The sequence below is a fragment of the Arvicola amphibius genome, chromosome 11, assembly GCF_903992535.2.
Source record: "Arvicola amphibius chromosome 11, mArvAmp1.2, whole genome shotgun sequence".
NCBI lineage: Eukaryota > Metazoa > Chordata > Mammalia > Rodentia > Cricetidae > Arvicola > Arvicola amphibius.
This window is the reverse complement of record NC_052057.2, coordinates 119,490,238-119,517,784: the sequence shown is the minus strand read 5'-3', so window position 1 is coordinate 119,517,784 and position 27,547 is coordinate 119,490,238. Positions and strand designations below refer to the sequence as shown.

General features: G+C 35.9%; 1 protein-coding gene across 1 annotated transcript; it reads right to left on the bottom strand.

Moving 5' to 3' along the window:
* Positions 1 to 4,831: 4,831 nt before the first annotated feature.
* Triqk (triple QxxK/R motif containing) lies at positions 4,832 to 26,976 on the bottom strand. Its single transcript, XM_038348213.1, has 3 exons — positions 26,902 to 26,976; positions 11,264 to 11,349; positions 4,832 to 6,071 (listed from the first exon to the last, which is right to left on the bottom strand). Exons 1-3 carry the CDS (start codon positions 26,960 to 26,962, stop codon positions 5,958 to 5,960), a joined length of 261 nt encoding a protein of 86 aa, XP_038204141.1. The 5' UTR covers positions 26,963 to 26,976; the 3' UTR covers positions 4,832 to 5,957.
* Positions 26,977 to 27,547: the final 571 nt, after the last annotated feature.

Here is a 27,547-nt window from a genome sequence, read left to right as displayed (position 1 = left end):
AGCCTTCTGCTCTTTGGCGTTTTGTATGTAATTTCCTTCTGTTCCCCTACTCTCTATCTTTCACAATCTCTATTCCATTTTCTCATGTATTGTTATATTTCAAAAAAACTAAAAGACTACAAAAGTTACCAACACATAGACACAATTGAGGAGATAAACCTGCTTTTAAATCAATTTGTTCACTACAAATCGTTTATATGCATCAAAGTACTATAATCCTAGCCCATATAGATATGGTGTCTCAATAATAATAATTACAATAATAATGACGGTAACAATAATAATGATGTTATTCCACTTTAAAAAAACACAGAATTACAGAAAACTGCATTTTGCAGTGCTTAAAGAGACAAGGGCCCTAATAAACAATTTTAATATATACTAAGAGATACAGCTCAAATACTAACTGAAAGCTTTATTTCAGAAGGAATCACAGTGGTAGCATATGAGCCTATTGATAAATCATAGTTAACCAAGTGAGACAATGACATATATTCCTCATTATGTGTTATGTACACTCTTGGCTTAGATGTAATATTCAACTATCACATTTCATAAAAATATCAAAATAGAATCATAAACGAATAACAATGACAAACTCTAAATCAGGAATAATGGATGTCACTAGAACCTGGAAGTCAATGGCAAAAAAAAAAAAAAAAAAAAAACAAAACAGAACAAATATAAAAACAACCACAATAAAACTCATTGCTATAGAAGAAATTTAAAAAGTAACTAAGAGTACCACGGACTTCACTCAGGGTCTATTAAAGAAGATAGCTTGGAAACAATCAGGAACATTTGAGTATTGACTTGTTATTAGATGATACTAAGAAATAATACTGAATTACATCAGCTGCAGTAATGGTACCTTGATAATATGCACTCAGTTAAATAATCAACCAAACAAACAAAAAGAAACATTCTTAGAAGAAAGGTTCACACTGTATGTTTATATGTCAGAGAGGGTCAAATAGAACAAACAACATACAACCCGAAGGATTTTAGAGACTATGCAAACAGAGAAGGAAGGAAATTGGGTCAAGGTGGGCAGTCAGAGATGGGGGACAGGGAACTCAAACACGATTCCCCCGAAGAGCTCTCCGTGGATCACAAATGATTGGACGACTGCCGTGGCTAGCTGTCCGGTCCACTGACTTTCCCGGGGTTTCCTTCTCTCCGTCATAACAAGCATCGCAGATACCTTTTCTATCTCTAAAGCCTCACTTAACCCAAAATCCAGCTGCTGCAACTTTAGACTTAAAACATTGTGGTATTTTTGCAAATACAAGAAAATTAAGAAAAAAAAAAAACAACTGAACTTTGAGCTATGGTCAGAAACGTCCCGCAGGAAGGGCGACAGGGAACCTGCCCCTCCTCCTTCAGCAGAGAAACTACAACCCACGTTGTCAGCAGTACACGGACAGCTGTCCACGGAAGATGTTGACAAACCAGGATGAAATTAGATCTCGAAATCCACTTCTTTTAGCTGTACCATGAAACTTTAGCTCCGCGCAAACATTTTATTTAATGAAGTTTTTTTTTTTAAGTCATACTAAGATGGGTGCCCGTGAAAATAGAACTTTACACATGCTATAGCCTTTATGCTCACCATTTACTTGATTGGTCCAAATATTTATAGTTCATTGTTATGACTGCCAAAACTGGCAACCATGAGGATTGTTGTCTCAATTAGGACAGTAAACAGATTGTCTCTTTTTTTAATGGAAAAATCTAAAATGTAATACTTCACAGTTTCGCATGTTTATTCATCCAAACGAGCTAAAAAATAATGGCGCGACATCTGTTCGAGAAACACTGGTACCTCAGATTTTGGCTGCCTCCCCACCAATTTGGTTGTTGTTTTAAAAAATGAAAAATAGGAGGGGGTACTGTCATCAAAATCTTCTGGCACGTAAAGTAACTTATTTTATTGAAATAAGCATCCCGTATCTGTTGCTAAGGATACAGAAATTGTATAACAAGGCGTTACTATGCAGATTGGGGCTGCAGTTCAATTGTTTTAAGATATTCTCTGATCCGCTAGGACGGTTCCATAGTGACACACTTCTTCACGTGATTCTCCAACTCTTTTGTACTTCTCTATGCAATTCCAGCTGAAGACCATGGTGAGGATGTTTCTGTAGGTGTGGTTTAAACGCTACAATTCCGCGTTTACTGAAGGTGTAGTGATCCTCAGTACGGTGCCAGTATGACACACACAGCTGACATCACTCTACCCAGGCTGCTCTGGCGCAGCAGCGCTAATCAGAGAAGGCAAGGCTACTAGGCGAGAAGTAGGCAGCTCCCGTCAGAGAGGCTCAGGTAAGTGTAAAGGAGTGTCACTGCTGCCAGAGAGAGGATAAAGAATCGGCTTTGGTCGTCTCTGGATCAGAAGTTTGTTACAGATGTAGTACATTAAAATATAAATGTGTTTAATCTCTAAGCATTTATTTATGAAGCTTATCTAATGTACAATTCACTCCAATGAAATATTATTGACTATGCACTTTTAGAGCCTAGAAGATTGAGTGCTTTAGTGTTCATGTAAACATGATAATAAAATTTTATTTTATTTTCATTTGGAGTGAATATGTATGGTAAGTTGATGTGAAATGCTAAGAATGTTTTTAAATAAATAAGCTTTAGATTCCTAAAAAAACTGATGCTCCTAGTTCATATTGACTTTGTACCAATTGCTTGATTCTGCAACAATTAATTATACATAATTAATATATAACTTATACATACACAAGTTATATATATAATTAATTCTTGTAGAATATATATAATCTTCCAATATACCAGACAAAATAAATACTAAATTCTGGATTGATTAATCTACTATATAAAACAATTACGCCAAGACATTTAAAATACACTAAAACAAAATTCTTACATGCACTTAAATTCATGGGTAGATGGTCACACACTGGAAAAACATAAATAAACAGACTCATATTCTCAAGCTCTCCCCATCACGGGCCGGGCTAGATAGAGTATATCACCAGTCTTCATAAACTCTTGGTTTATTTTGCACTCGCAAAACAGACCACCCTATATTCTCACTACAAGTAGCTTTTCTTTTTAAGAAAGAAATATTAAATGATGTTATAGTTTTACAGTAATTCTCCTCAAATAAATTTAATTTCATCTAAGCTTACACGGGAAATCACAGCCTTTGCACCTCAATCGCATCTCGGCACAGGTAATAAGTTAGCTCTGGCCTGGCTGGAATTAACACAGCATCACACGTTAAGGGATTCCAAAGTTACAGGCCGTTATAGTGTCTTCTGCTTTGTTCTCCACCACTCTAAGCAGAGTGAGTTATTAAGGGGAAATAGCCATGCCTAAACGTTACACCTGATTCTAACCCCACGTTTATAACAAATGCTACCTATTACTCAAAGGTAGGGAGGGAGCCAACATCTTTCTGTCTTGAAATATTCAAACTAGGCGTTCAGCCTGGTGTTTCTATTCATGAGATGGCTGTTTCCTGTTAATATGAGTTCATGAAATTTGCATTTTATGAAAACAGTATTATATAAAAATATCATCTTGCTTTACCTGTTATTTACTGAAATCAAAGCTTTTAGTCTGGGATTTGTTTTCTGGGAATGTCATAAATCAACCAGCTACACAAATGGACACAGGACATGGAGAAATTCAGGTGGTGAAACTTGCTTATTATTACAGTACATTTCAACTTGTATTTATTATTATAGAAACAACATTTTCTCTCCACAGCGAATCTCATGAACAGGACAGAATGGCGAAGCTTTTCCTCAGAACAGCCACTTGTCAAGCATTTCCAGGAGGCACACATTTCCTTCGAATGCTGTTAACTGTGCTACTCTCTAACCTGGTATCTGATACACAATTATTACACATCCTCTCACTTCAATTACCACTGAAAAACAGGAAGAAGCTGCATTGGATGCGCCTGTGCTTAGCTCCATATGGGAGGGAAATAACGGAATGGAACTGCTCACGTCAGTGTGGGGAGACTGGAAGAAAACAGTGTTTCTTGACATGTGGCATGTCACTCAGGAAAGTAAAAGGCCCATCAAATCCAAAATGCCAGCTTGGATATTCCCTTGCCTCTCACTTCGCGAACAGACATACCACATGGCGTAAAATGCTGCAACCTTTCCTAAAAATGCCACTTGGATGGGTCCTCTGTGGTGAGTATACAAGAACTCTTCTTCTGTTTCTTGAGTCTGTGGGTTCAGGAGGAAGAATCCAGCAAATAACACTGGCTAAATTTTGCCCTCAGATGTTTGGCATAAATGATCTGTGAAGATATTGGAAACTTAGGCTGCTTCACACTGATGAAATGAATTCCACAGAACAAATGCTACACTGGCATACTCAGCTTCTGCACAAGTAACAAGGAATATCTGTTCTTTTAGAGCCTATGCTCTACAGCCAGACTTACTCCTGGAGTATCTATCAGAGCTTCCAGCCTCTGGAAAGTATAGAAATGATCTTAGAAATGTATTTATTTCTCAGAAAGTCAAGGTTAACTCTAAAACTCTGCATGTATTTCAAAATAGCCATTTCCTATACATCTTTATAGTAGATAGAAGCTAATATCATTTCTATGGATATATGTATATATATGTATATGCATACACACATATATGCATATATATACACACATATATCCACAAAACTTCCTAAGATTTATGTGTTCATGTATTTTTAAACACCCTTAATAAACCTCTGATTGGCAATCAAAGACTGAATAGTCTTTAAGCTACAACACAAATAATATTCACAAAATTTATAGAAACGTACAGATGAAAGCAACATGTAGCATATATTTTTCTACCATTTATTTTTCTCTACTGAGTATGAATTAGTTATCAAGAGACAAAACGTAATTTAAAAACAGGGCTTTGTAATGCTCAGATTTAAGAGACACCCCAACAAAATGCTTCTGCGTAGGCACACTCCTGCTAATTCTGCACTGTGAGGAACCCTGTGCAATTAAAAGCAGATTGCTGCACAGCTCCCTAACAAGAGGGGCAAACTGATACTGCAGGCAACCAGAACAACATAATTAATATAGAATTCCAATTTTATATTAATGCAATAATAAGTTAATTAAAACTGAGATCAGCTGAACTTTCTGTTTACACCAGCTCAGACGGCCCAGGAGGAAGGGAACTCTTCTTCTTTAGGGGCATATGTGGCTCTGTGAGCTTCTGTCATCCAGGTGCCATTTCTGACACAGCACATGTGCACTAACAGTTGGCAAGGAAGGAAAAGATTCCTGCGGATGCATGTGCAGAGAGTCTCCCTAATGACACCAAATATGTCTGGAAAGAAAGCATGCTTCTTTGTAAAAACTGGGATCGGCATGTAAAATAAGATTTTTAAAAAAAGAACAACATTCAGGGTTGAACCCTGAGCCCAACAGGCATGGGTACCCATGAACACACCCAAAATACATGTGTACACACACGACTAATTAACTGTATTCACATAAACAAAAATAATAAAATGAAATAAAAAAATATCAAATAAATTTCCCATTACTTTCTGCTCATTCTTAGGTTCTACATATGATTTTGAGTATGCGCTTTCAAGTAAGAATGCAAACTTTTCCTTACAATATACACGGGATAAAACAGATTTAGTGATGTTTAAGTGGTTGAGTTATACATGTAAATTTGGAAGACATATGAAAACTGTGTTATCCAACTATATCATGAATAGGGTATCTGCCAAAGCAGAAAGATTTACAAAGTATTGAGTAGCATACGTGACTCAAGATTGCTGGGTAAAGTCTCCAGATACCTTATGCCATGAGGTAAAAAGATATTTCTGCAAACTGACAGTACCAAGAAGAAAATATTCAAAATGTTTCAGTTTTGGAAATTGTCAAAGTACTTCTCCCCAAAGATGCTCTTATTGGAATTATTTTCCTTCATTTATTGATTGCTGCTCAGCTAATCTTCATCTGGGTCCAGATCAGAGTCAATATTCGTGGACAGTCGGAGATAAAAAAAAGCATAGAAAGCCAGTAGGAGGGCCAGGAGAGCTGCAAGCATGAGACCGACTTCCTGGGAAAGAGAAAACAGTGAACTTGAGCTGTTGAAGAGAGTGGTTTCATCAGATACAATAAAATTATCACTCCATGGTGTAGGATAAATACTGTCAACTCAATAATTATTAATAAGTAATCTATTTTTCATAAAACAATACATGTTGTAATAGCAAATTCATAAATGGATGAGGCACTTCTATTAAGATTTTTCTGGTGGCAAAATTTAAATATAATGTTTTAATATATTTTCTTAATTTTTCATCAAAATTTTAAAGACAGTCAATGTAGTTTGTTCTCTTTTGAATTAGTGTCTATTGAGTACATGTAACTATTTTTTAAGTATTATTTATTAGTGATAGGATTTACCAGAAGATATTTTACAAATTACCACTCATTTTCTATTGTAAAGAAATGCCATTGATTTTGATTCCAATAAACAGATATTATGTAAGCATAACTGTTCACCTCATTTTATTGAGATTGTAATAGAATCACAAACTATCTCCCTCTCCTTTCTGCTCCCAAACCTTTCCATAAACCCCTCCCTGCTGCCTTCAAGCTCATGGCCTCTTTCACTGCTTCTTTTTCTTTTCTTTTTTCTTTGGAGAAAAGTTGACCTCTAACTTGTTGTGTGGCTGAGGGAGACTGGTTTCCAGCTCCTGCCCTTCCTACCTTGGTCTCCAGCTGGAGTGCAGGGACTGCAGGTTTGCCCCTATGCTTGGCTACACATTCTGCTTTTTAGAACTTTAAACTTTGTAACTTACACAGTGGGATACAAAGTGAACTCTGACTGCGTGAGGGATAAACTAGTTTGGTTCATCTTAGCACTGAGGAAGGGACTGGATACTACCTTTGGTGTTTTGATGCTGATTATATCAAATATTTATATTTAGTAATGGGCAAAAGATATCATAGGATAAAACTACAGTTCCCTTAAATATCAGTGTGTTTTTCTTTGTGCATGTGGTCTGTGTGCAAAGAAATTTTCTCAATGTTAATGAGTTATTTTACTGCACAGGAAAAGACAGGACACTTCAGAACCCACAAGGCTCTTACACACCCTGCATCCCCTACCTGGCATTGTTTCATGGGGAAGTGATTCATTTGCATTCGTATGAATATATTTTACATTTAAGATGAATGCAAAATAAATAATTCAACATGTGCCACCTATTAAACTTTAAAAAATATTTAAATGAATTTGATATATAATCAACATGAAATTTCAGGTGAATGCTGAAACCACCAACACATTATGTACAGATTTTCTGTTTCTTGATTATATTTATTTAGATATCCAAACTATGAAAATAAATATTGATAGAGACTACAGCATGGAAAACTGTGTCAGTAATTTTTGTGGGACTTGATATTTAAAATCTAATATATCAATGTAATGTCAAGTGGGAGGGAAATTTTCTTTGTTACAGCTGGAAGGCTCTGGCATCTCCGAAGGGCAGGGCAGCACCACACAGGTCTCATTATTTCCTCCAGCCACAGCTGTGCTCCCGGCCCATCTGCTTATAGCGCTTCCAGTTTTAAGAGGACGTGGGGAACAAGCGGCACAACCACAAGCTCCATCTGCTCTGGGGAGTGGACAGCAGAACTCAGCCACAGTGGCCATCACTCCAGCAGCTCAATGAGAGAATGAAATCTGTAGTCTTGTTTCCAGGATGTGTTTCTCACCTCACTGATAGCCACTCTTAATTACTGCTTTCCCATTCACTATTGGTAAGACAAGCAGCCAGCCCTCGTTAAATTTGTTCGGGCTATTCAGAGGTATTAAGAAGGATGTTAAGGGCAGAAAGCAGGGATTATGCTGTGTTTCAATGCCATCTGGTCAGTGTATGACATGAAGATGGCTTTAAAAACACGGAGGGCAATGTCACAAACACTTTTCTTCAAAACACCTTTTGGTGGAGGGCAGACACCATGAAGGGTGACAGTTGTAAAGATTCTGCCATGATCAAATCTCACTTACAGGGTACCAGAGGCTGTGGCCATAACCTTAGACACCTGTAGGCATAAGACGCCTTCCTTTCCATGATTTGGCTGCTGTTCAGATTTAAACCAGAAATAACAAAAAGGACAAACAACATTTCAAGCTTTTTCTCCCAAGGGCTGCTGGCAGGATCCACCGGACACTGCGTATCTGACTGATGTGGGGAGGCTAGGTGTTCCATCCTTACCCTTTGTGAGCACTTTTGAAGGCAGTCAATGTAGATTCGTTTCTCCTACATGTTGGGGAACACAGGTGTCTGCATCCTGTGAGAATTCTAGCAATGTGGCCCACAACTGTGCCTCGGGCATCTGTGTCTCTCATGCTTTTCTTTACTCTCTGTCTTCTGCTTGTTTGTTTTGTCCTATTCCAGTTTGTGTGTTGGTTTCTGTTTTATCTTATTTTATTATTATTTCTTAGAAGCCTGTTTGGTTTCTAGCGAGAGACAGATAGAGTGTGGATTTGGACGAGAGGGGAGGTGGGGAGGATCTTGGAGGAGTTGGGGGACGAGACCATAATCAGAATATACTGTATAAAAATTATTTTCAATAAAAGAAAAAATAATTTTATTTTAAAGCTGCAACCATTCATCGTTCCTCCAAAACATTTTCTATTACTCAACTGTATATTTTGAACAAGACGCCAGAACTGGTAAAGGGCAAATGCCTACTTCTCAGCCAGTCATCTCAAGGCTCAGCGCATTTGTCTAGCATGGTAATTCAATCTGGAGGTGATATTTAATGCACTGTTTTCAAGACAATCACGTCTTACTCATCTCTTCCCAGAGATTCTACAATATTGTCTTAGCTTATACTGATTTGTAAGTAAAACTAGATCATTTATACCAATGTGACTTTCACAGTAAGCATATTAAAAGTGTATGATGGCTGAAAGGCTTTAAGGCACTAATACTCATAATGCCAACTCCACTGCAAATCCCAGAGCACTTTGTGTCACAGCGGCTACACAAGGCAAGCACAGGAAGTCAAGATTTGGGTCGTATTTATCCAAACGAGGCATGGCTAATTTGGCGTTTTCCCAACCACTTAATAGTCACAGGTGCCGTGGATGTGGTGAGTTCAGTGCTCTAGCTTCTCCCTCTACTTTCAGCCCTGAGGTGTAGGACAGAGTCTCCAGCTACAAACACAGCTTAAGAAGATTTAGTCAGCTCACTCACGCCAATGGTGAGGGTCACGAGGGATGTGATCTCAGGCCTTTTACGGCACACTCAGTTTTGACGTCACTGGTGGGTTTTTTTCTAGTCTATGCACCTGTTCCTATTTTCTGTAGATTCCTAATATTTGAAGAGTGCAACTCTAATGCACTGAAAAGTAGTAAGATAGTAACATAATACGACTTTATGGTCACCCTGCATCAACTCGGTCAGAGTCAAACATGGTTGATGTTCATTAGCTTTTACTTGCTTCTCTGACATTATCAATATGGATAAAATCGCTCACCAGGGAAATTAAAAAGCTTTAAAAGACAATTGCTGAAGGAAACTCTGTTACTTAAAAATCCTACGGCAAAATGACAAGGCGATCAAAGTTTGACAGGGCAAACTAATTAGTATGCTAGATTTGAAACGCAAGACACCTTTGTGGTTTTGATTCTTAGAAGTTTCATGTCATGGTAATAGCCTCTGAATACACACTTTTATGCAAAGAAAATGGTGGTTAATGTCTTTGTTTCTCAAGGCTTACCAAACAGAACGATATGATAGATTATTAAAATAGATCTATATTCTAATATCAGACACTTTTCAGTGTATGTTTTGATGGCAAAAGAAAGCTAAAAAAGAATTCCTCATAGTTGTGAAAAACATATTAACTAATAGTACTCTATGCTACTTTAACTTATAACCAGAACACTGCTATTTCCTCGAAGCAAAACCAAAAGTGTAATAGCAAATTAAATGAGGGATAGGCACCACACAAGTGTGGTCTATAAATATATAGAATACTGCATTATTTCAATAATCCTAATATATAATTATTCATTAAACTATGCTAGAAATACATTTTGTTACACTAATATTTCCCTTATAATCTCCCAGTATGCTGTGAAATACAAAAGCAAACATTAACTCTTTCCTTGTAGGACACTGTTGAAATGGCTCCTATTAAAAGAGTCAATCACCGCGTGGCCAAACAGAAAATAAAAGCTAAACACGGTTCTTTAAAAGCTGACACCACAGAATGTCTTCTGTATGAATGCCATGAATGTAATTTCGTGTGAATTATAAAAAAACTAAAAAGACAAACCAATCTTTTAAGCTAAAAAAAAAAATCTCCTTTTTCCTGAAAACGTGCCACACAGCACTAACGGAGGAGACCTGTGGGAAGAGCACAGGCACAGCAGAGCTGATCACAGTCAGCAGTCAGAGGCGGGGAAAGCAGGGCTCCACCATCGGAACAGCCAGTTCTGGACGCTCACCAAAGACATCATCTGGCAAGGCAACAGCTGCTACAGCTTGCTGGTAATACCCTGGCATTTGTTATGAGCTATAACTTAGAAAAATTGATTTTTTATCTGCCAGAAGAACACCCAGATCTTCTTTTAACAGTTTAATATTTAAATAAAATATTTGTACTGGTCATTTTTAATTTACACATTTGGTAGCATTAGTTCCAAATGGATTTTCCTACCTAGTTTACTCCATGCTAAATATTTGGTGAACACTTGACATGACCGACAATAAAATACTTTTAGTTTTGTAAGCACATTAAACTAATATCTGTTGACATCCTTCTCAGTTGCACTCCTCCCCCATAAGCAGATAGACACCGGTTTGCCAAAAGGGCAAGTTTGAGGATATCACTAGAATTTCATTACCCAGACTTCAAGAGACAAAGTAAATAACTATAGAGTGGGATTCATTGAGTGGAAGAGTCTGACTAACCCACATACATGACTGAAGTGTTAGAACAATATTTCTAATAGCTAGAATAATAACTTGAGAAGAAACCTGTATTCTAGGTACTGCATATACTATAAACTTTAATTACAACTTTATCTTAAGGGTCCTCAAAATTTCAAGACAGAAATGATGTTTTCCAATAAGAAAATTATTTTAGAAAAACTTTACTAACACTTTATTGAGATTGAAGTACTTTAAGAAATTCAAATTTAGCACTTATACAATTCAGTTGTGTAAAATGAACTGGCATACATACATCAAACTATAACTTTATCAAACAGAAGTATACCTTTATGCCTACTGCTGTTTTCTTTGCTTCTGCTTTTAATTTGGTTGCTCGTAAAATAGGTTTGGTTTTTTTATAATCCTGTTTTCCTAGAAAGAAACAGTTTCAGACAATGAGTTATTTTTATGTATAATTTAAATTTCACAATCACCTATACAGTGTCAAAGGATGTTTACACAAAGTAGACATTCACAGGTAAGATCACCATGAGTCACTCAAGACTGACTCTGACAGACATTGTGATCTGATGTACAGAATGCCAAAACAAAATTATATCTTTTATTTTTAGAGAATAAGATACTCACAGTAAGTGTGAATCTTTTGAAATAAAAGAACTAATAACTTAATATATAAATTATAAGACTACATATAAAAACTAGATATATAATTATACAGTTATATATAATCAACTATTTAATAAATTGCTTTAGCAATTAAAAATAACTCCTGTTAAATTAATAACATTATGGATACGTTAGATACACAAGAGAATAATTTAAGAAATATTTGCTCATTTTTTTCTGAGACTAACAAAGGAATCCATAAGTGATTGACTTTAAACTCCCTAAATTCATTAGAACGAAGTATGTCTAACTTTCATCCTTTCACCAGAGGACTGACCAGACAGAGGAGAGCGACATTTAGATGACTCTCAATCATCTTTGCTGCATTTCCCAGCCAAAGAGAAGCGAAGCTGAGCTAGAGTCACGAAATTCTGGTGTTGGTGGACCATCTGGTGACCCCACTGACAAGCTACAAAAGAAGTAGTACTCAGCCTCAGAAAAAATACTAGGTTTCACAACAAAAGATTATCAAGAAAAATATGTATTTAAAAAAATTCTTTTTAAGGAAACAAGTGGGAGTTGTCATAAGAAAAACTCTAAGGTGGCGTTCCGAGCAGCAGCTAGCAGGCAGAACAGCATACTTCCTATGCTCACCCTGTGCTCTGTTCTCTCCTCAGCCTTTCCTCTCAGAGGGTTTCCAGAGCTTACCTACACATTGCCCTTTTTACCCCAAATTTCCACATCCTATTCACACTCAGATAAATCTGGAAGCAGCTGATCTAAAGGATGTCATAAAAATTTAATGCTAAACACATCTGTTTCTTAATGTGTCTGCTAATGATCCAAAAGTGCCTTTATCTTCCACACAGAGTTTTAGGAATGCGAATGGCAGAGAAGGGAGGTAAGTGGACAGCGGTGATGGAGACAGGCGGCAGCTGAGCTCATTAGACACAGACCAGCGTTTCTCCGGCTGAAGGGCCGTGTGCAAGTTCTCGGGCCAGAGAGAGTGCTGCACTGCTGCTCAGCAGCCGCGCTGCATCCACCTGCAGAAGCCTAATAAGTATTATTTGTTGATAGGGTTTAATGATGCAGAAGAGAGTCAATTGTAAAAGATGTATATCAAATGTTCTAAATTTAAATAAATAATTAGCAGAAAAACATGACTGTGACTCACTTTAAATTAGTACCATTTAATTTTGCTGGAAAAAAAGATAAAAAACCTTTGACACGTGTTCGTTCTGATTTCACATCTCAACAGTCCAACTATTTTTGTGTTGGTCCTGCTGTGATATAAATAGTTAGGAACAATGGAAGTCGCGACACTGCTCCTCCACTCCAGGCCACCAAGCACACTTCCAATGAAAATTCTAAAAGAAACGTGAAGCTTGTGATGCCAGCAGAAAGAAACACCTCTGACTCATCTTGTATATGCCTAACAAGAATTTTAAGGTAAAATGAAGAAAAAAGAGTGAATGATGATTTAAAACATGATTAACAAGTGATATTCATGGATTATGTGATAGTCCATCATAATATCACCAGATAGATATCAGAGTCAACATAACAGTAAGAATTTACCAGTCAACCTGTGGCACCATAATACCATTGCTTAAGTTACTCTGTTCCACCTATGGTCTTGTTTTTTGATGGAGGAGGGTTATCTGTCTATGTGTTACTCTCATTGGTTAATTAATAAAGAAAACTGCATAGTTATAGATTAAAAGAAGTAAAAAAAATAAGTCACATAAAAATGGAAAATTCACAGAGAGTCTGGATTCTTTGTATTATTGTGTTTTCTTTGAATTTTTTGAGTATGAAGGAGCTAAGTACAGAAAAACATTTCATTGTATGGGCTGCCAAACTAAACCAACATATATGCTCCAAAGGTATCTTGACTTCAAAATTTGGATTTAAGGATATGATACTTTGGAGAGAGTCTTCTTTTGTTTTCACAGAGGATGAGACCCTGTGGATTTCTTCTATCCCAAAATGGTATGATAGACCATGCCCTCCTAAAAGGTTGCTGTGAACACCCTCAAAAAATTACTTCACTCAACTAACTGAGATGAACCTAGCACACAGGTTATGAACCACAAAAGACCTAAATAACAGCGCCCCCATTCAGATGGAAACAGTTTGGAAAGAAATAACTGCACCCATATTCCCAAATATTGTTTATAAATGTCCTTTAGATTTAAAGGGGAATATGATATAGATATAATTTACATTGATATGGATTTTAAGGTCAATTTCATTATATGTATATGTATTTCTGACCTTTACTAAGGTATTGTGATTGTGTAGTTCATTTAAAAGTATAATGTATAATTAGGAAATATAGGTTGTTAATGGATAATCATCAATAATAGTCAAGCTTGTAGTCATGTTAGTTAGATTTTCTAGATGTACATAGATATATTTCAGATAGGCATTCTTCATTTCTTTCAAAGACTACAAAATATGACATTTAATGTTTTAATAACTTAGGGCTTTTCATGACAATGAGACAGCACCAATCAACTTCAAGAGAAAGATGGGCATCAAAGAGGCTCCTTATGGAGTTTGATAACCATTTGGGCAAGAAATTGCTCTTGCCTGGACTGTTACATAAACTGGACATAAAGAACCCACAGAGAGAGGACTGCTAAACTTGCCTAAAGGTAAGATAGTCTTTCAGGGTTCCTGATTCATAAAAGAGTCTGCGAGACATTCTACCGGACACGACAGATACTGACTAAACAGCCTTTAAAATTTCCTGCTTCATGGAAATGTCTGCTGGATACTATGGGCCTGTAGACCAAAGATGGATGTCCCAATGGTACAAAAAACTTTGGGTGACTGTACAGGCAGGAGGATGTCTCTGTTATTTCTACAGTTTTAGAAGTTGCTTATTTCTTGTTTACTTAGGTAGTATTATATCCTTCTGGAGTCTTTGATGAAGTTAAAAATGGTTAGTTACAGTTATAGTTTTCCATTATTATGATAAAGATAAAATAGATATAAATATTGTGACTGTAATTCTTGTGTGAGAACTGTTTTTGTTATATGTAATTTTACTATGTTAAAGTTAAAGCCTTTCTTTTTTGTGTAAACGAAAAAAGGGGAAATGATGGAGGAGGGTCATCTGTCTATGTGTTACTCTCATTGGTTAAGTAATAAAGAAAACTGCTTGGCCTGGTAGGTCAGAACATAGGTGGGTGGAGTAGACAGAACAAAATTGTGGGAGAAAGAAAGTAGAGTCAGGTGGACGCCTCAGTCACTTGCCATGCCTCTCCTCTCTGAGACAGACACAGGTTAAGATCTCTCCTGGTAAGCCACCACCTCGTGGTGCTACACACATTTATAAAAATGGGTTAAACAAGATGTGAGAATTAGCCAATAAGAGGCTGAAACTAATGGGCCAGGCAGTGTTTAAAAAAATACAATTTGTGTGTTATTATTTCCAGGGCTAAGCTAGCTGGGTGGGACGAAAAGCAGGCCTGCCCACAGCTCTTTCTAGAGTTTTTAAATTTTTATTTGATTTTATTGAGGTATACATTTTTCTCTGCTCCCCTCCCTGCTCTTCCCACCCCTTCTACCCTCTTCCAAGTTCCCATGCAACCAATTTACTCAGGAGATCTTGTCTTTCTCTACTTTCCATGTAGATTAGATCCATGGATGTGTCTCTTAGGGTCCTCATTGTTGTCTAGGTTCTCCAGGGTCATGAATTATAGGCTGTTTTTCTTTGCTTTATGTCTAAAAGCCACTTATGAGTGAGTACATATGATATTTGTCTTTCTGGGTCTGGGTTACCTCACTAATATGATGTTTTATAGATACATCCATTTGCCTGCAAATTTCAAGATGTTATTTTTTTTTCAGCTGTGTAGCATTCCATTGTTTACTGAGGTTTCTGTTCCGCCTTGTTCTGGAGCCATTCAGTCCCCAAAAAACATACATCAGTTTAATTATAAACTGATTGGCCTATAAACTCAGGCTTCTTATTAACTCATAACTTATTTAGCCCATAATACTTGTCTGTGTTAGTCACATGGCTTGGTACCTTTTTTTTTTTGAGGCAGTCACATCCTGTGTCCTCTGTGTCTGGGTGACCACTGCAGACTGACTCTTTCCTCTTCCCAGAATTCTCCTGTTCTGGTTGCCCCACCTCTACTTCCTGTCTGATTGCCCCACCTTTACTTCTTGCCTGGCTACTGGCCAATCAGTATTTTATCAAATTACAAGTGACAGGGTACAGACCATTGTCCCACAGCACTCCATTGTGTAACTGTATCACATTTCCTTATCCATTCTTCATCCACCTACAGTCTTTACAGAAGAAAATTTCTCAATTATTATACAAATGTGTATTTTAAATGGATGTTATTAAAATGAGTATGGGACTGGCACATTTCCAAACAACACATCTGGCATTAGCTTCCCATTCACTCTCTGGCCCTTGGCATACAACAGCATACACTGCACAATGGGTCTGACAGTGAGAACAATCACTGGGCATCTGCTAAATTCTTCAAACTCAAACTATATCTTTCTACCACGGCCAGAGAAACTTTAGTCCATACATTTTTGTTTTAGTTTTCTTACAGTGTCTTGTTATAAAGACCAGGCTGGCCTTGCTCTGGAGGCATCAATCCTCCTGCGATTCTGTTCCTAATGCTATACTTACAGATGTGTACATGCATACAAATATCAGGTGTTTGTGGCTTCAAGAAGGAAATATATGCCCACATGGCTGTAAAAAGTGTAATACACAGAAGTCCCTACATTCTTTTATATAAATACTTCTACTTAGTTATTGAAACTAGCTAATCTAGATTTTTATATGTAAAGTATTAAGTTTGCATTTGATTTTGGATATGTCAACAATACAATTGGGATCGGTAACATAGCTTAGTGATTACATAAATTTTAGCATGCACAAGGCTCTGGATTCAATCTCCAAGAACCTATGACAATAAATAAATGTGAATAAATGTCTAGAGTATTTCTCAGACAGTTGCTTAAGTTGTAAATGGAGAACAATAAACTAATAATTCAAGCCACTGAGGATAATCACATGTTTGTGTTAGCACAAGCTTCCCTGCTCTTAGGTATACGTTGCCAGCTCAGATGTTAAATATACATATACATTATGCATCAATATATAATAAACATGTTTATCATATTTGTAAAAGAAGCCATTTGATGACCTCAGTCATTTGCTCTGTTATTATTTGGACATGAAGTATACTGAAGGCTTAGCTGAGCTGGTCATTTTATTTTGGAAGGTGATAGATACATCAGGAAATTAGATATATTTGAAGGTTTAGGTCACTGGAGTCGAGCATTCCAAGACTAGACCTCATCCCTAGGCCCTTGTCCTTTGTCTGATTTCTGTCAGTCAGCAGGCAAGTAAGCCCCCTTCACATGCTTTCTGCTGTCACCAAAGCTCATCCTGGTCTTAGTATGAAAAGACTATAGACTACAACATTTAAAATCATTAGGCAAAATAAATTCTTTCTTCCAAAGATACTTTGTCAGTTATTTCAGCATACTGTAACAAGCTGGCAACTCTGCATTAGTTCTGCATATACAATAAAAAAAATCACATAATTTTCTTCTAAATCTATGTCTTATCAATTGTTTCATACATCATTTCTTTAGTATAATTCTGATACTATTTTAAAAGGTTTTCTTCATTTATTCATTGCATGGTTTACGTGAGCTCCAGAGCATTTGTGGAGGTCAGAGGTCAGTTCTACGTTGTCACTTCTCCTACTCCACAAGGTTGGTCCCAGGGGTCAAACTCAAGTATCTTTCTCACTGAGCCATGTGTTGTCGGCCCCTATGATACTCTTTCTAAAAATCATGTGTGTGTATGTGTTTATGTGTACATGGATTAATTTAGATCTGTCCGTGGGTAAAACATGATCTTTGTCTAAGTCTAACTTACTTTGCTTCACATAACAATCTTCAGCTCCATCCTTTTTCTACAAAGGACATCATTTCATTATTTATGTTTAAAGTTACAGTCAGGGGTACAATGGTGTCATAAATGTTATGGGAGTCACTAATAATTTTGGAAAGATCTCAGGCCAGCTCCTTAAGATAGAAACCATATCTTGCACTATTAATGGAACCAAGAACCTGTGGTTAAACAGGTTACAGACCCATGGGGAGAAGCCAATACTATTATTCTGCTAAATGGACAAAGTATTTAAACAATCCTCATGGCTTATTGACAAACTCATAGATCAGTGTATCTATCAACCTTCATCAGAGAAGTTTCTTCTTGCAGTAGATGACAATTAACATAAAGACTGTGCCTCAACTGGTCAATGTACAGAGAATAAGAAATGGATACAAATGAGAAGTGGAAGTAGGGTAGGAAGTGAGATGAGGACAGATCCATGTAAGCAGAGGCTGCTTGTTTATTTCCCCGCCATCCAGGCCTGAAATAACCACAGAAACTTAATTGCAAGAGTGCTTGGCCAATGACTCTAGCATATTCCTAGCTAGCTCTTAGATCTTAACCCATTTCTATTCATCCATGTATTGTCACATGGATGTGGCCTGCTGGTAAGGTTCTGTCCGGCATCTGTCTTCTTTGGCAGCTACATGGAGTCTCTCTGATTCCACCTACCCTTTCTCTAAATCTCTTCCAGCCTGGTTATATTCTGCCCTATATAGACTAAAGCAGCTTTATTCATTAACCAATATAAACAACACATATACAGAAGGATATTCCCACATTAGATCTAAGAAAAGTTAAAAGGTAAGTATGATCAAAATATATTACATGAAATTATCAAAGAATTAAGAAAGTATTGTTGAAAATTACATTTATATATCCAATAACATTGAAATATATTTAAGAGCAAGCACTTTCCTTTAAAAGAAATAAATATTTAAACAAATATATATATATACTCAAACAAAATATTTTTAGTAAAAGTCATAAATTTTCATACTATACTTATTATCCATAATAACTCCTCATATCACATTATTTTAGGAAAGGATACAGTAATTTATATGATACTCTAAATCAATATAAACTCTATGTGCTTTATTTCATATTAAAGTTGTATTTCCTTTTAATATTACATAGTTTTATGTAGGTATTGTCTTAGTTCAATCAAAACAAACAAAAAGAGACACCTGCCTTTGGCTCTATCCTACTCAATTATCTACCCTGGGCCAGAAGAAGACTGCACCTCTGCCCTCTGTCGAGGTGGTTGCTTGGTCATTACCATGTGAACATCTGGTGACCACTTTATAAATGGTCACCTTTTTTTAGAAGCAAACTGTTTTTCTTTCCCTCACATTGGCCGTGCTCATTATCATCCTGAGGCAGCCTGCTCTTCCTCTGCCTTGCTGCTTTAAACATTAATGCTCTCTGTTTTCTGAAAACGGCCTAAGCTGCTTATGACTACATTATGCTATCAAACAAGCGCATGCAGAAAAGCCTCCTAAATGTTATTCTTGTGATGAAAATGCAGTTGGTTCTGCTCAAAGGCGCACCCTTTCACCTGCAGACGGACTTGCTCCTACACTTCCTCCTCAATTCATTGTCTTTTATTTGTGCCTGCAAATCTTTAATTGCCTTTAATTAGAAATAAAGTAAATTCAGTGCTTTAATCTTTTAAATACATTCAATCATAATTCTGTCTGGGACGAATACCAAGTTCTATTCACTGTCTGATCTCTATTACAAAGATATATAATTTATTGTCCATTTATATAGATCACACCAATTAAGATACAATAGAAAAGAAGACAGATAACAGTCAAAATATTTGAAAAGAAAAATTTGCAATCTAAATTTAATTATTCAAATGGATTATTGGAAGATGAGTTATTTGCAGCATGCCAAAAGTACTGACAAATAATATTTGCTAATCAACAGTAAAGACATTTATCTTGCCTTCAACATTTTAAAAATAATTTCAACTGCTTCAAATCCCTCCTCCTTTATTTAAAAGTCAAAATATTTTATAATCTCTTCTAGTACTACCAGAATTAAATACAAGAGCACGACAATTCATTAAAAAATTTCCTGTCATAAGAACTGGCCATATGAATTTTAGTGTATACACAGTAGAATTTTACATATATATATCATGTACAGATGTAGAAGTTTCACTATGAAACCAAAACTCAACAGTCTTTCTTAGGGTATTTATATAAAACCCCCAGGGACACATCAGAATACAATTTGCATTTTTTTGATATCTTAAAAATAAACAAAATTACAAATACTCATAAGAAAATATCTACTAAAAATAATAAACATGTTGGTGATATTATTACATAACAAAAAAAATTAGAAACATTGACCCATGAGCATAGATCACTTTTGTTAATGAAAGTCACATAAAATACCACATGGTTCTTGAAGATAAAGGTAATATGTATTACCTTTATATTATAATATATTATATATTATAATATTATATATAAGTAAAAATTTAAAAAATCAAAATTTTACAGATATCTGGATTATAACAAATAATCTGGTAAATTAATTTAGAAAAACATGTAAATATCAGGTCAAACTCTTAGTTTAATGATGTTTTATAGGTCATCAAAATAATTTTCTGTGATGGACAGAAACTTTTGACACTAACCATACACTGAAAAGGCCACAACATGACTTTAAAAGCATATAAACAAGCAATCACTAAGATTTATGATAAAAAATGCATAAGCATGGGAAAAGACAAAAATGTCTCAAAAGTTACATAACTATATCTTTTAGCAAGTTTCTAAGTTAAAAATATTTAAACAGACAAGGACAACAACAACAACATGCCAAAGAGAAAAAGGATCCCACAAGGTCTCCATCCCTCACAAAGAGCTACATACAGGCTCCCAAGGAATGATGAAAGTCGCCTTCTCAAGGAAAGGGAGCACCAGCTGGTCACCCAGTGCCAAGGCTGAGCCATGAACACCTGCATATAACTAACACTCTACAGACTGAGCAGGTCACGTTTAGAAACATGTATGTGCATACACACATATGTACATGCAATGACAGTTGAAAAGAGACATCATGAACTGGAAAGACAGGGAGGAGGGGATAACAGGAGGGCTCGTAGGGAGGAAAAGGAAGGGAGGAATATTTTAATTATACTCTCAAAGATAAAATATTTAAAAATATATAAGCAAATCTTTATTAAGGACCTCCCTTAAACATCATTATACATACAAATAAAAAATAAGAGCATATGCCTTCAAGAATACTATATAATTATTTGTATAATTACAAATAATTATATATGAGAAATAAGAACAATACTCAGTGTGATCAAAACTCAATAAATACTAAGTTTCAGTACATTTGTGGTGACAGAATAAAACAGGGAATAAAGAAAAAAATCCCAAGAACAAAGAGAGAAATTCAAGTTTTTAAATACTTAAGAATGAACAATGAACAAATATAATCCAAATATTTCAGACATTTAGAGTAGGGAGCAAACTAGTGAAAAAATTAACTTTAAATAAATATAAAATGAAACTGGAGAAATAAAGAACTTTTGGTTACCATAAATGTTGTAAAATAAGTTTGTTTCCCCAAAATAAAGATTTTGAGAGCTATATATACAACAGAAAAACAAATATTACAGTCCAGGTAAAACAGAAGACTAAAGAACATACATGAGAATTAAAAAAGCTCAAGAGGAATTACCAATACTACTTAAAAGCAAAAGAGCTCAGAAGAAATCTTTTCAAATATTTTTTCAGAGTCATAAGAAAAATGAAATAATAAAATAAGAATAAACATTAATTTTTCCAGTTAAGTGACAAAAAAGAATTAAAATAAAAATAAAATGCCATAATTTTAGAACATTTTCATTCTTTCTTAAAGTCACATTTAAATATGTATATATATAAAACATATAAAATATATCTAAAAACCATAATTAGCATAAGTAGTGTTGTAACTAAATATAAGCTCCCAAACTTGACAACATAGAAGAAGGCGTCTATCAAAACCTGATAACACAGCAAAACACGCTTCACAGTTTCTGTAAGGAATTTAAGTCGTTAACAGTTTTAGCTAGACTTTTATGTTTCATGCAAGCTCATTGGAAACCAGAGACAAAGTATAAATAGTAGATACAAAAATAAGATAAAGACTTTATAGCATAACAAAAAGCCCGATCAAAGTTTGCAGAAGAAACAGCAAGGGAAGGAAAATGTGAACAAACTACAAAACATCAAAATGGCTAAAGTAATTTATGTTCTATTGACAATTATTTTGCATGTAAATGGATTAAGTGACCAATAAAGAAACCAGTAGCGGAGGGACTTCTAAGAGACACATTAAATTCCTTCAAGATGGGAAAGTCTTTTAGATTTAACTGATGCATAAGCTGTGTCCCTTCCAGAACAGAGGCTACTGGAGAGCAGGAGCAATAGAGAGTCGGAGCTAGGAGAGAGCCCTTGCGCCACGAAGGCAAGCACAGAGTGAATAGGCTTTCCGCTGACAAAATAAACTTTAAGAAAACTGTGACAATGAAAAAGTCATAATGTAATTATGAGTGAGCCAATTAAAGAGAAGGATGTAGTTATTATAAAAGTGTGTAGCTGTCCTCATAGTCTTCAGGAAAGTGGTTCCAGGACCTTCAGAGAGATGCGCACTTCCTGGAGCTCACGTGGGTGCCTATACGTGCTGTTAACACAGAGCTCATATGTAGACCTCAAAACATCTCTAGCCTTGTGTAGTTCCCAATGCAATTCAAAGCCCTATATAATGCTGCACTGTTTACAAAATGATGATGATAAACAAACCCTGGTATTGTTAAGGTCAGAGACAATTTTATTGTATCTTCATTCTGAGCTTAGTTGAATCCATGCACTTTGAAACCCATGGATTAAGAAGGCAAATTGTTTATATGTACTAACTTTGAAGTACATATATACATACATACATATGCATATATACCTACACATGCATATATGTGTTTGGAGGTAGGATAGTTGGAAGGATATATGGAGAGATGATAGATAGAAAGATGGACGATGACAGAAATGATAGACAGACAGCTATTAGATAGATAGATAGATAGATAGATAGATAGATAGATAGATAGATAGATAGATAGAGATGGAGGGAGTGAGGAGGAGAGAGTAAGGGAGGGAGGGAGGGAGGGAGGGAGGGAGGGAGGGAGAGTGAGGATAGAGAGATAGATTGACAGAGATAGATAGAGATGATAGATAGATAGATATAGATAGATAGATAGATAGATAGATAGATAGATAGATAGATAGATAGATGATAGATACACAAACAGATCATGAACTGGAGAGATCGCTATGAACAGGAGACAATGTGCTGACAGTATGCAGCTTTATTTATGGATAGATCAACAAGATGTAAATAGTGGACTTAGATAATACAGAGAGTCCAGTCTGGTTGTAACAGATTACACATTTTTTGAGGGCATGCTAGCATTCTCCAGGATGTGCTACAGCACAAACAATTCTTAAAGAACATAAGAAAATTAAGCTCCTCAAAATATCTTTTCTGAATACAATATTAGACATCAGTAACAGAAGCCAAATGGGAAAATTCACAAATATGATGTGAAAGTAAACAACTCTTAAATAATCACTGATTGAAAGAAACATTTTGTGACACATGAAATGAGCAATTACCCACATGCAGCAAAAGTTGGTGCCACAGTTTGGAATTCACACTGAGATGTAATTCGCAATCCAAATGTTGCTAACATTTGGAGGTAGGAGAGAGTTGGGGTTATGCAGGGCCAAGAGAGACTGGTGGCTGTAATAACAGCAACACAGGCTGAGCTGACACAGGATTTCTCTCAGTTTCCATGCACTATCTGATGGTGTGTTAAGAAACATCAGGGAGGCACACACAAGCTGCCAGCAGTGCACTGCTTCCCAAACCTTTCTGCTTCACGTGCTATTGGGTTTAGTATAGTTTGTTAAAGAGTGACACTGGGCTGACATAGCAGAGAGCAGTGTTTATGATAATAATTACTTACACTAAAAAGAATATTTCTAACCAAACAACTAGAAATAGCTCAAAACTTATAAAACAGTAAACTAAGTGCTAAGTAAGCATAGGAAAAAATAATAAATACTATATAAGAAACACATAAAATTCAGACTAAGATGCTGTAGGAAAAACATTAATATAAGAGAGTAGGGGTTTTCTAAATCTAGGAAAGTGAGCAAACACCAAAATGAAGATGGGGTAGGACAATTCCAGAAATAAACTCAGACATAAAACTTCATCGCATAGCTGTGATAATTATAAGCCAACAAACTAAATAACTAGAAGAAGTGGGGATATTTATGTCAACATGGATATATTCCTAGAAATGGCTGGTAGCTTGTAGTACAGAAACATATAAACAGAAAAACCCTAAACATACAGGTAAGAAATAAAGATCCTGAATGCAGGAATCAGAAGTCCCTGACTAAAAGCACCCAATGCTGGATGCCTTTCCAGATGAATTCTACCGGCATTCAGCAAACAGCTTCCTTCTTAACTCTCCCACAAAGAGCAGAGGACTATTTTATTTTTAAGCCACTTTAATTTATATTCGAAATCTAAACAAAGACATCACAAAACAAAAATTACTGTCAAAATTAGAAAAAAATGGGGTGCTAAAATCATTTACAAATAGTGGAAGGCTAAATTGATACTAATCCAAAGTAGCATTCCACATTGACCAAACTATTTATTCCACTGTTGTCAACCTTTCTAGACTGGACTCACTATGAACACAGACCTCTAGCGGTATCTGTGAAGACATTCTGGAAAGGTTTGACTGAAGAAGGGACATCCAAAATGAACTGGCCGCATCCTCCACCATTGGCTGAGCTTTCTGACTGAATAAAAGAATTAGACTTGAGAAGCTTTCATTCAACTTTGCCTTCTGACTGCACGCAATGCGCCCTGCTACTACATGCTACTATACATACCCTACAATATGCCCCTCTCCCCCACTGTAGAATATATCCTTTGAATGTTGACTTGAAATAAAACCCTTGCTTAAGTTGCTTCTGCCAGGTATTTTGTCAGTAGCAATGATGAAAGGAAGTACCAGAAAAACTGGTACCAGGAGAGGGGTTACTTGCTTGGGGGCCTTTGGAGCTAATCACTAGGAGGAATGGGAAAGAATTTGGATCTGCAAGCAAGGGGAGCCTTCCATGTTGGAGTGGAGCTTAACTGATAATTTCAGGAGAGCTCAGAAGCCCAGAATGCAGAGAGAAGTGTGGATAGAGGAAGCCCAGCTTACGAAGTTTCAAACAACACATCACCTGTCTGATGGGTTGAGGCCATTTAAGATGCATTCTGGCAAGGAATCTTACTGCATTCTGTCCACAAGCTGACACTTGAGCCAATTGAATTAAGATGTAATATGTATATAACAAAAATAAATGGGAAAAAAAGACCATGAACTTGAAATACAGCAAGTGAGGGGGCAAAGGAAGGAAGACATGATGTATATAGTTGTTTGCTATTTTTACTCTTAGGTTCTATTGGCTTTTTCCTCTTTGGGGGACCTGCCATCCAACTCCCAAATAAATGTACAGAGGCTTATTCTTTCTTATGAGTACCCAGCCTTAGTTTGGCTTATTTCTAGCCATCTTTTCTTAATTTAAATTATCCCTTTTACCTTTCGCCTCTGGGATTTTATATTTCTCTGCTGTATATACTTTGTTTACTTCTTACTCCGTGGCTTGCTTGATAGCTTAATGGCTGGCCCCTGATGTTGTCCTCTCTTCCTCCTCCTCTCATCCCAGATTTCTCCTTCCATTTATTCTCTCTGCCTGCCAGCCCCACCTACATCTCTTCCTGTCTTGCTATTGCTATTGGATGTTCAGTTCTTTATTAGATCAATTAGGTGTTTTAGACAGGCAAAGTAACACAGCTTCACAGAGTTAAATAAATGCAACATAAAAGAATGCAACAAATCTTTGCATCATTAAACAAATGTTCCATACCATAAACAAATGTAACACAACTTTATCTAATATTCCACAACAGATATAATTACAGTATAATCTCAAAAGGAAAAAAATTTTTTAAAAAGAAGTAAAGGATGTCTTTGGTTGCTACCCAAGATGAAGGACAGAGATGGGATGTGAAAGTCAAAGAGAACCAAGTCCTAACATCTAAAGTTCTAACACAGGCTACATTTAGTAGTATTGTGCCATGCACAACAGACAATTGATAGGTAGACTTTAGGTGGACTTAGCCTATGAAAAACTTATCCATTATGTGGAATAATGGATATTCTAATTTACTTTTATAAAGTCAAATGTACTTATATGTGCATGTATGCATGTATATACATGCAGATTTTATGCAGCTATACCTAATACAAAATACAAAAATTTTTTCCTTGACCTATGCATTCTGCATTTTTGTTGTTGTTTTACATTGTATGTCTGTTTTATAATATTTTTTAATTTATGGAGTAGATGCTTTGGAGATATTATAAAATAAATGTATATTGTTTTGTATCAGTTATTTTAATTATTTATGAATTCAATAGCAATTTCTTTTTTATTATTTAATAACTTGAAGAGGTCTCATTAATCAATCACTTTTTGTTTAATTGGGTAGAAGTAGAGAGAAGAGGAAGGGAGAGTCATGTTTAATGTCTGATTTGTACTTTATTGCATATCTTTAAAAAACATGTCCCTAGGCTACGAATTCTGTAAACTGTTGGGATTTTCCCTGTGCATGAGTATTCTGTACACACTTCATGAGCACTTAGAGAGAGAGCATACATTTAGAGCAGACTGCTTCTTGCCCTTTCTCTGTGCTGTCTTCTCTTTAGACGGCCATCTTCCCAAGGGGTGATGTCCTAGTGTCTAAGGATATGCTTGGGGTCTTCATTACCATCCTTCTTCTCTCCCCCAAGTCTTCACTTATGACTCCTGACAAGTTCTTCTCCTTGCTCAGCTGAGTTCTACACATGGCGCTTACATTTTATTCAGAATATTTTAATGTAGTATTCTGAAATAATTACATCACTGCCATTGTGAAGCAACAGAATCATCTTTTTAAATGCATATAAAGGAATAACTTATCAAATAATAATATGTGAAATACCATAAAACATCATCTATTTATAAAAACAATAATAATATTAGTTTTATTCCATTGATAAAATCACAATTACACTAGAAAAAACAAATAACGTGCAGTTTATTCTTCACTAGGAACCAGGGTTAAATTTGTTTTTCCTTCTAAAACCTAAAAACCTACAAGGTGGTTCTTTATTCTTATACTTTTGTGAGTTGTAAATATTACAGAGAATGTATTCCTTAATTGACATACATAACTGTCTTTTTTATTCCTATTCACAGAAGCTCATTGCTTACCAATTTGCTTTCTGTACTGATCAACAGGAAGTTTCGTAGTGGAAGAGTCTTTTCTACCCATCTTTGATCTCCAAAATACCTGTTAAATGAAAAGAAAATAATTATAATGAAACATTTTTTTAAATAAAAAAGTATCTGAAAACTCCCCCAAACGTTCATTAAGACCATTTTTAAAAAAAATGAGCAAAATGCTGCTGAACTAACTTAACAGATATCTACAAAGAAAAGAAAACTTTCAAATAAATCATCAGATATACAATTACTGGTAATAAAATCTTCACACGTTTACTCTAGGCTACATTAATTTTATCAAGAACTAGGCTCAATCAATCCAGAATATGAAAGAATAGTATCAACAAATGGAAATTCTCTTTGCAGCTATCCACTGTGTTACATTAAAATAGAGAGGTTACAGTATGTGAGTTGGACAGTGTGAACTTTGCATCACAAGCCTCATGAATGTAGCTGAGATGTGCAGGCTTGGGTCCTCTGCCCTGCGCCCTGCCCTGTCACAACAGAGAGCACTGCCAGGCGCTACCATTCTCACTTTTCAAGTGTGCGCTGCGTTACTTAATCCTCAAACCAGTTTTCAAGTTCAATCTTCATTAAATTTAGCTATTGCACCAAAACCCAAACTCTTCACACC

What these genes read in the sequence shown, in the direction of transcription:
- Triqk (XM_038348213.1), bottom strand. Translation starts at nt 26,962, where the DNA reads ATGGGTAGAAAAGACTCTTCCACTACGAAACTTCCTGTTGATCAGTAC. An exon ending in TCAGTACAGAAAGCAAATTG is followed by an intron (nt 11,350 to 26,901) that starts GTAAGCAATGAG and finishes GTTTCTTTCTAG; the next exon opens with GAAAACAGGATTATAAAAAA. An exon ending in AAACAGCAGTAGGCATAAAG is followed by an intron (nt 6,072 to 11,263) that starts GTATACTTCTGT and finishes TCTCTTTCCCAG; the next exon opens with GAAGTCGGTCTCATGCTTGC.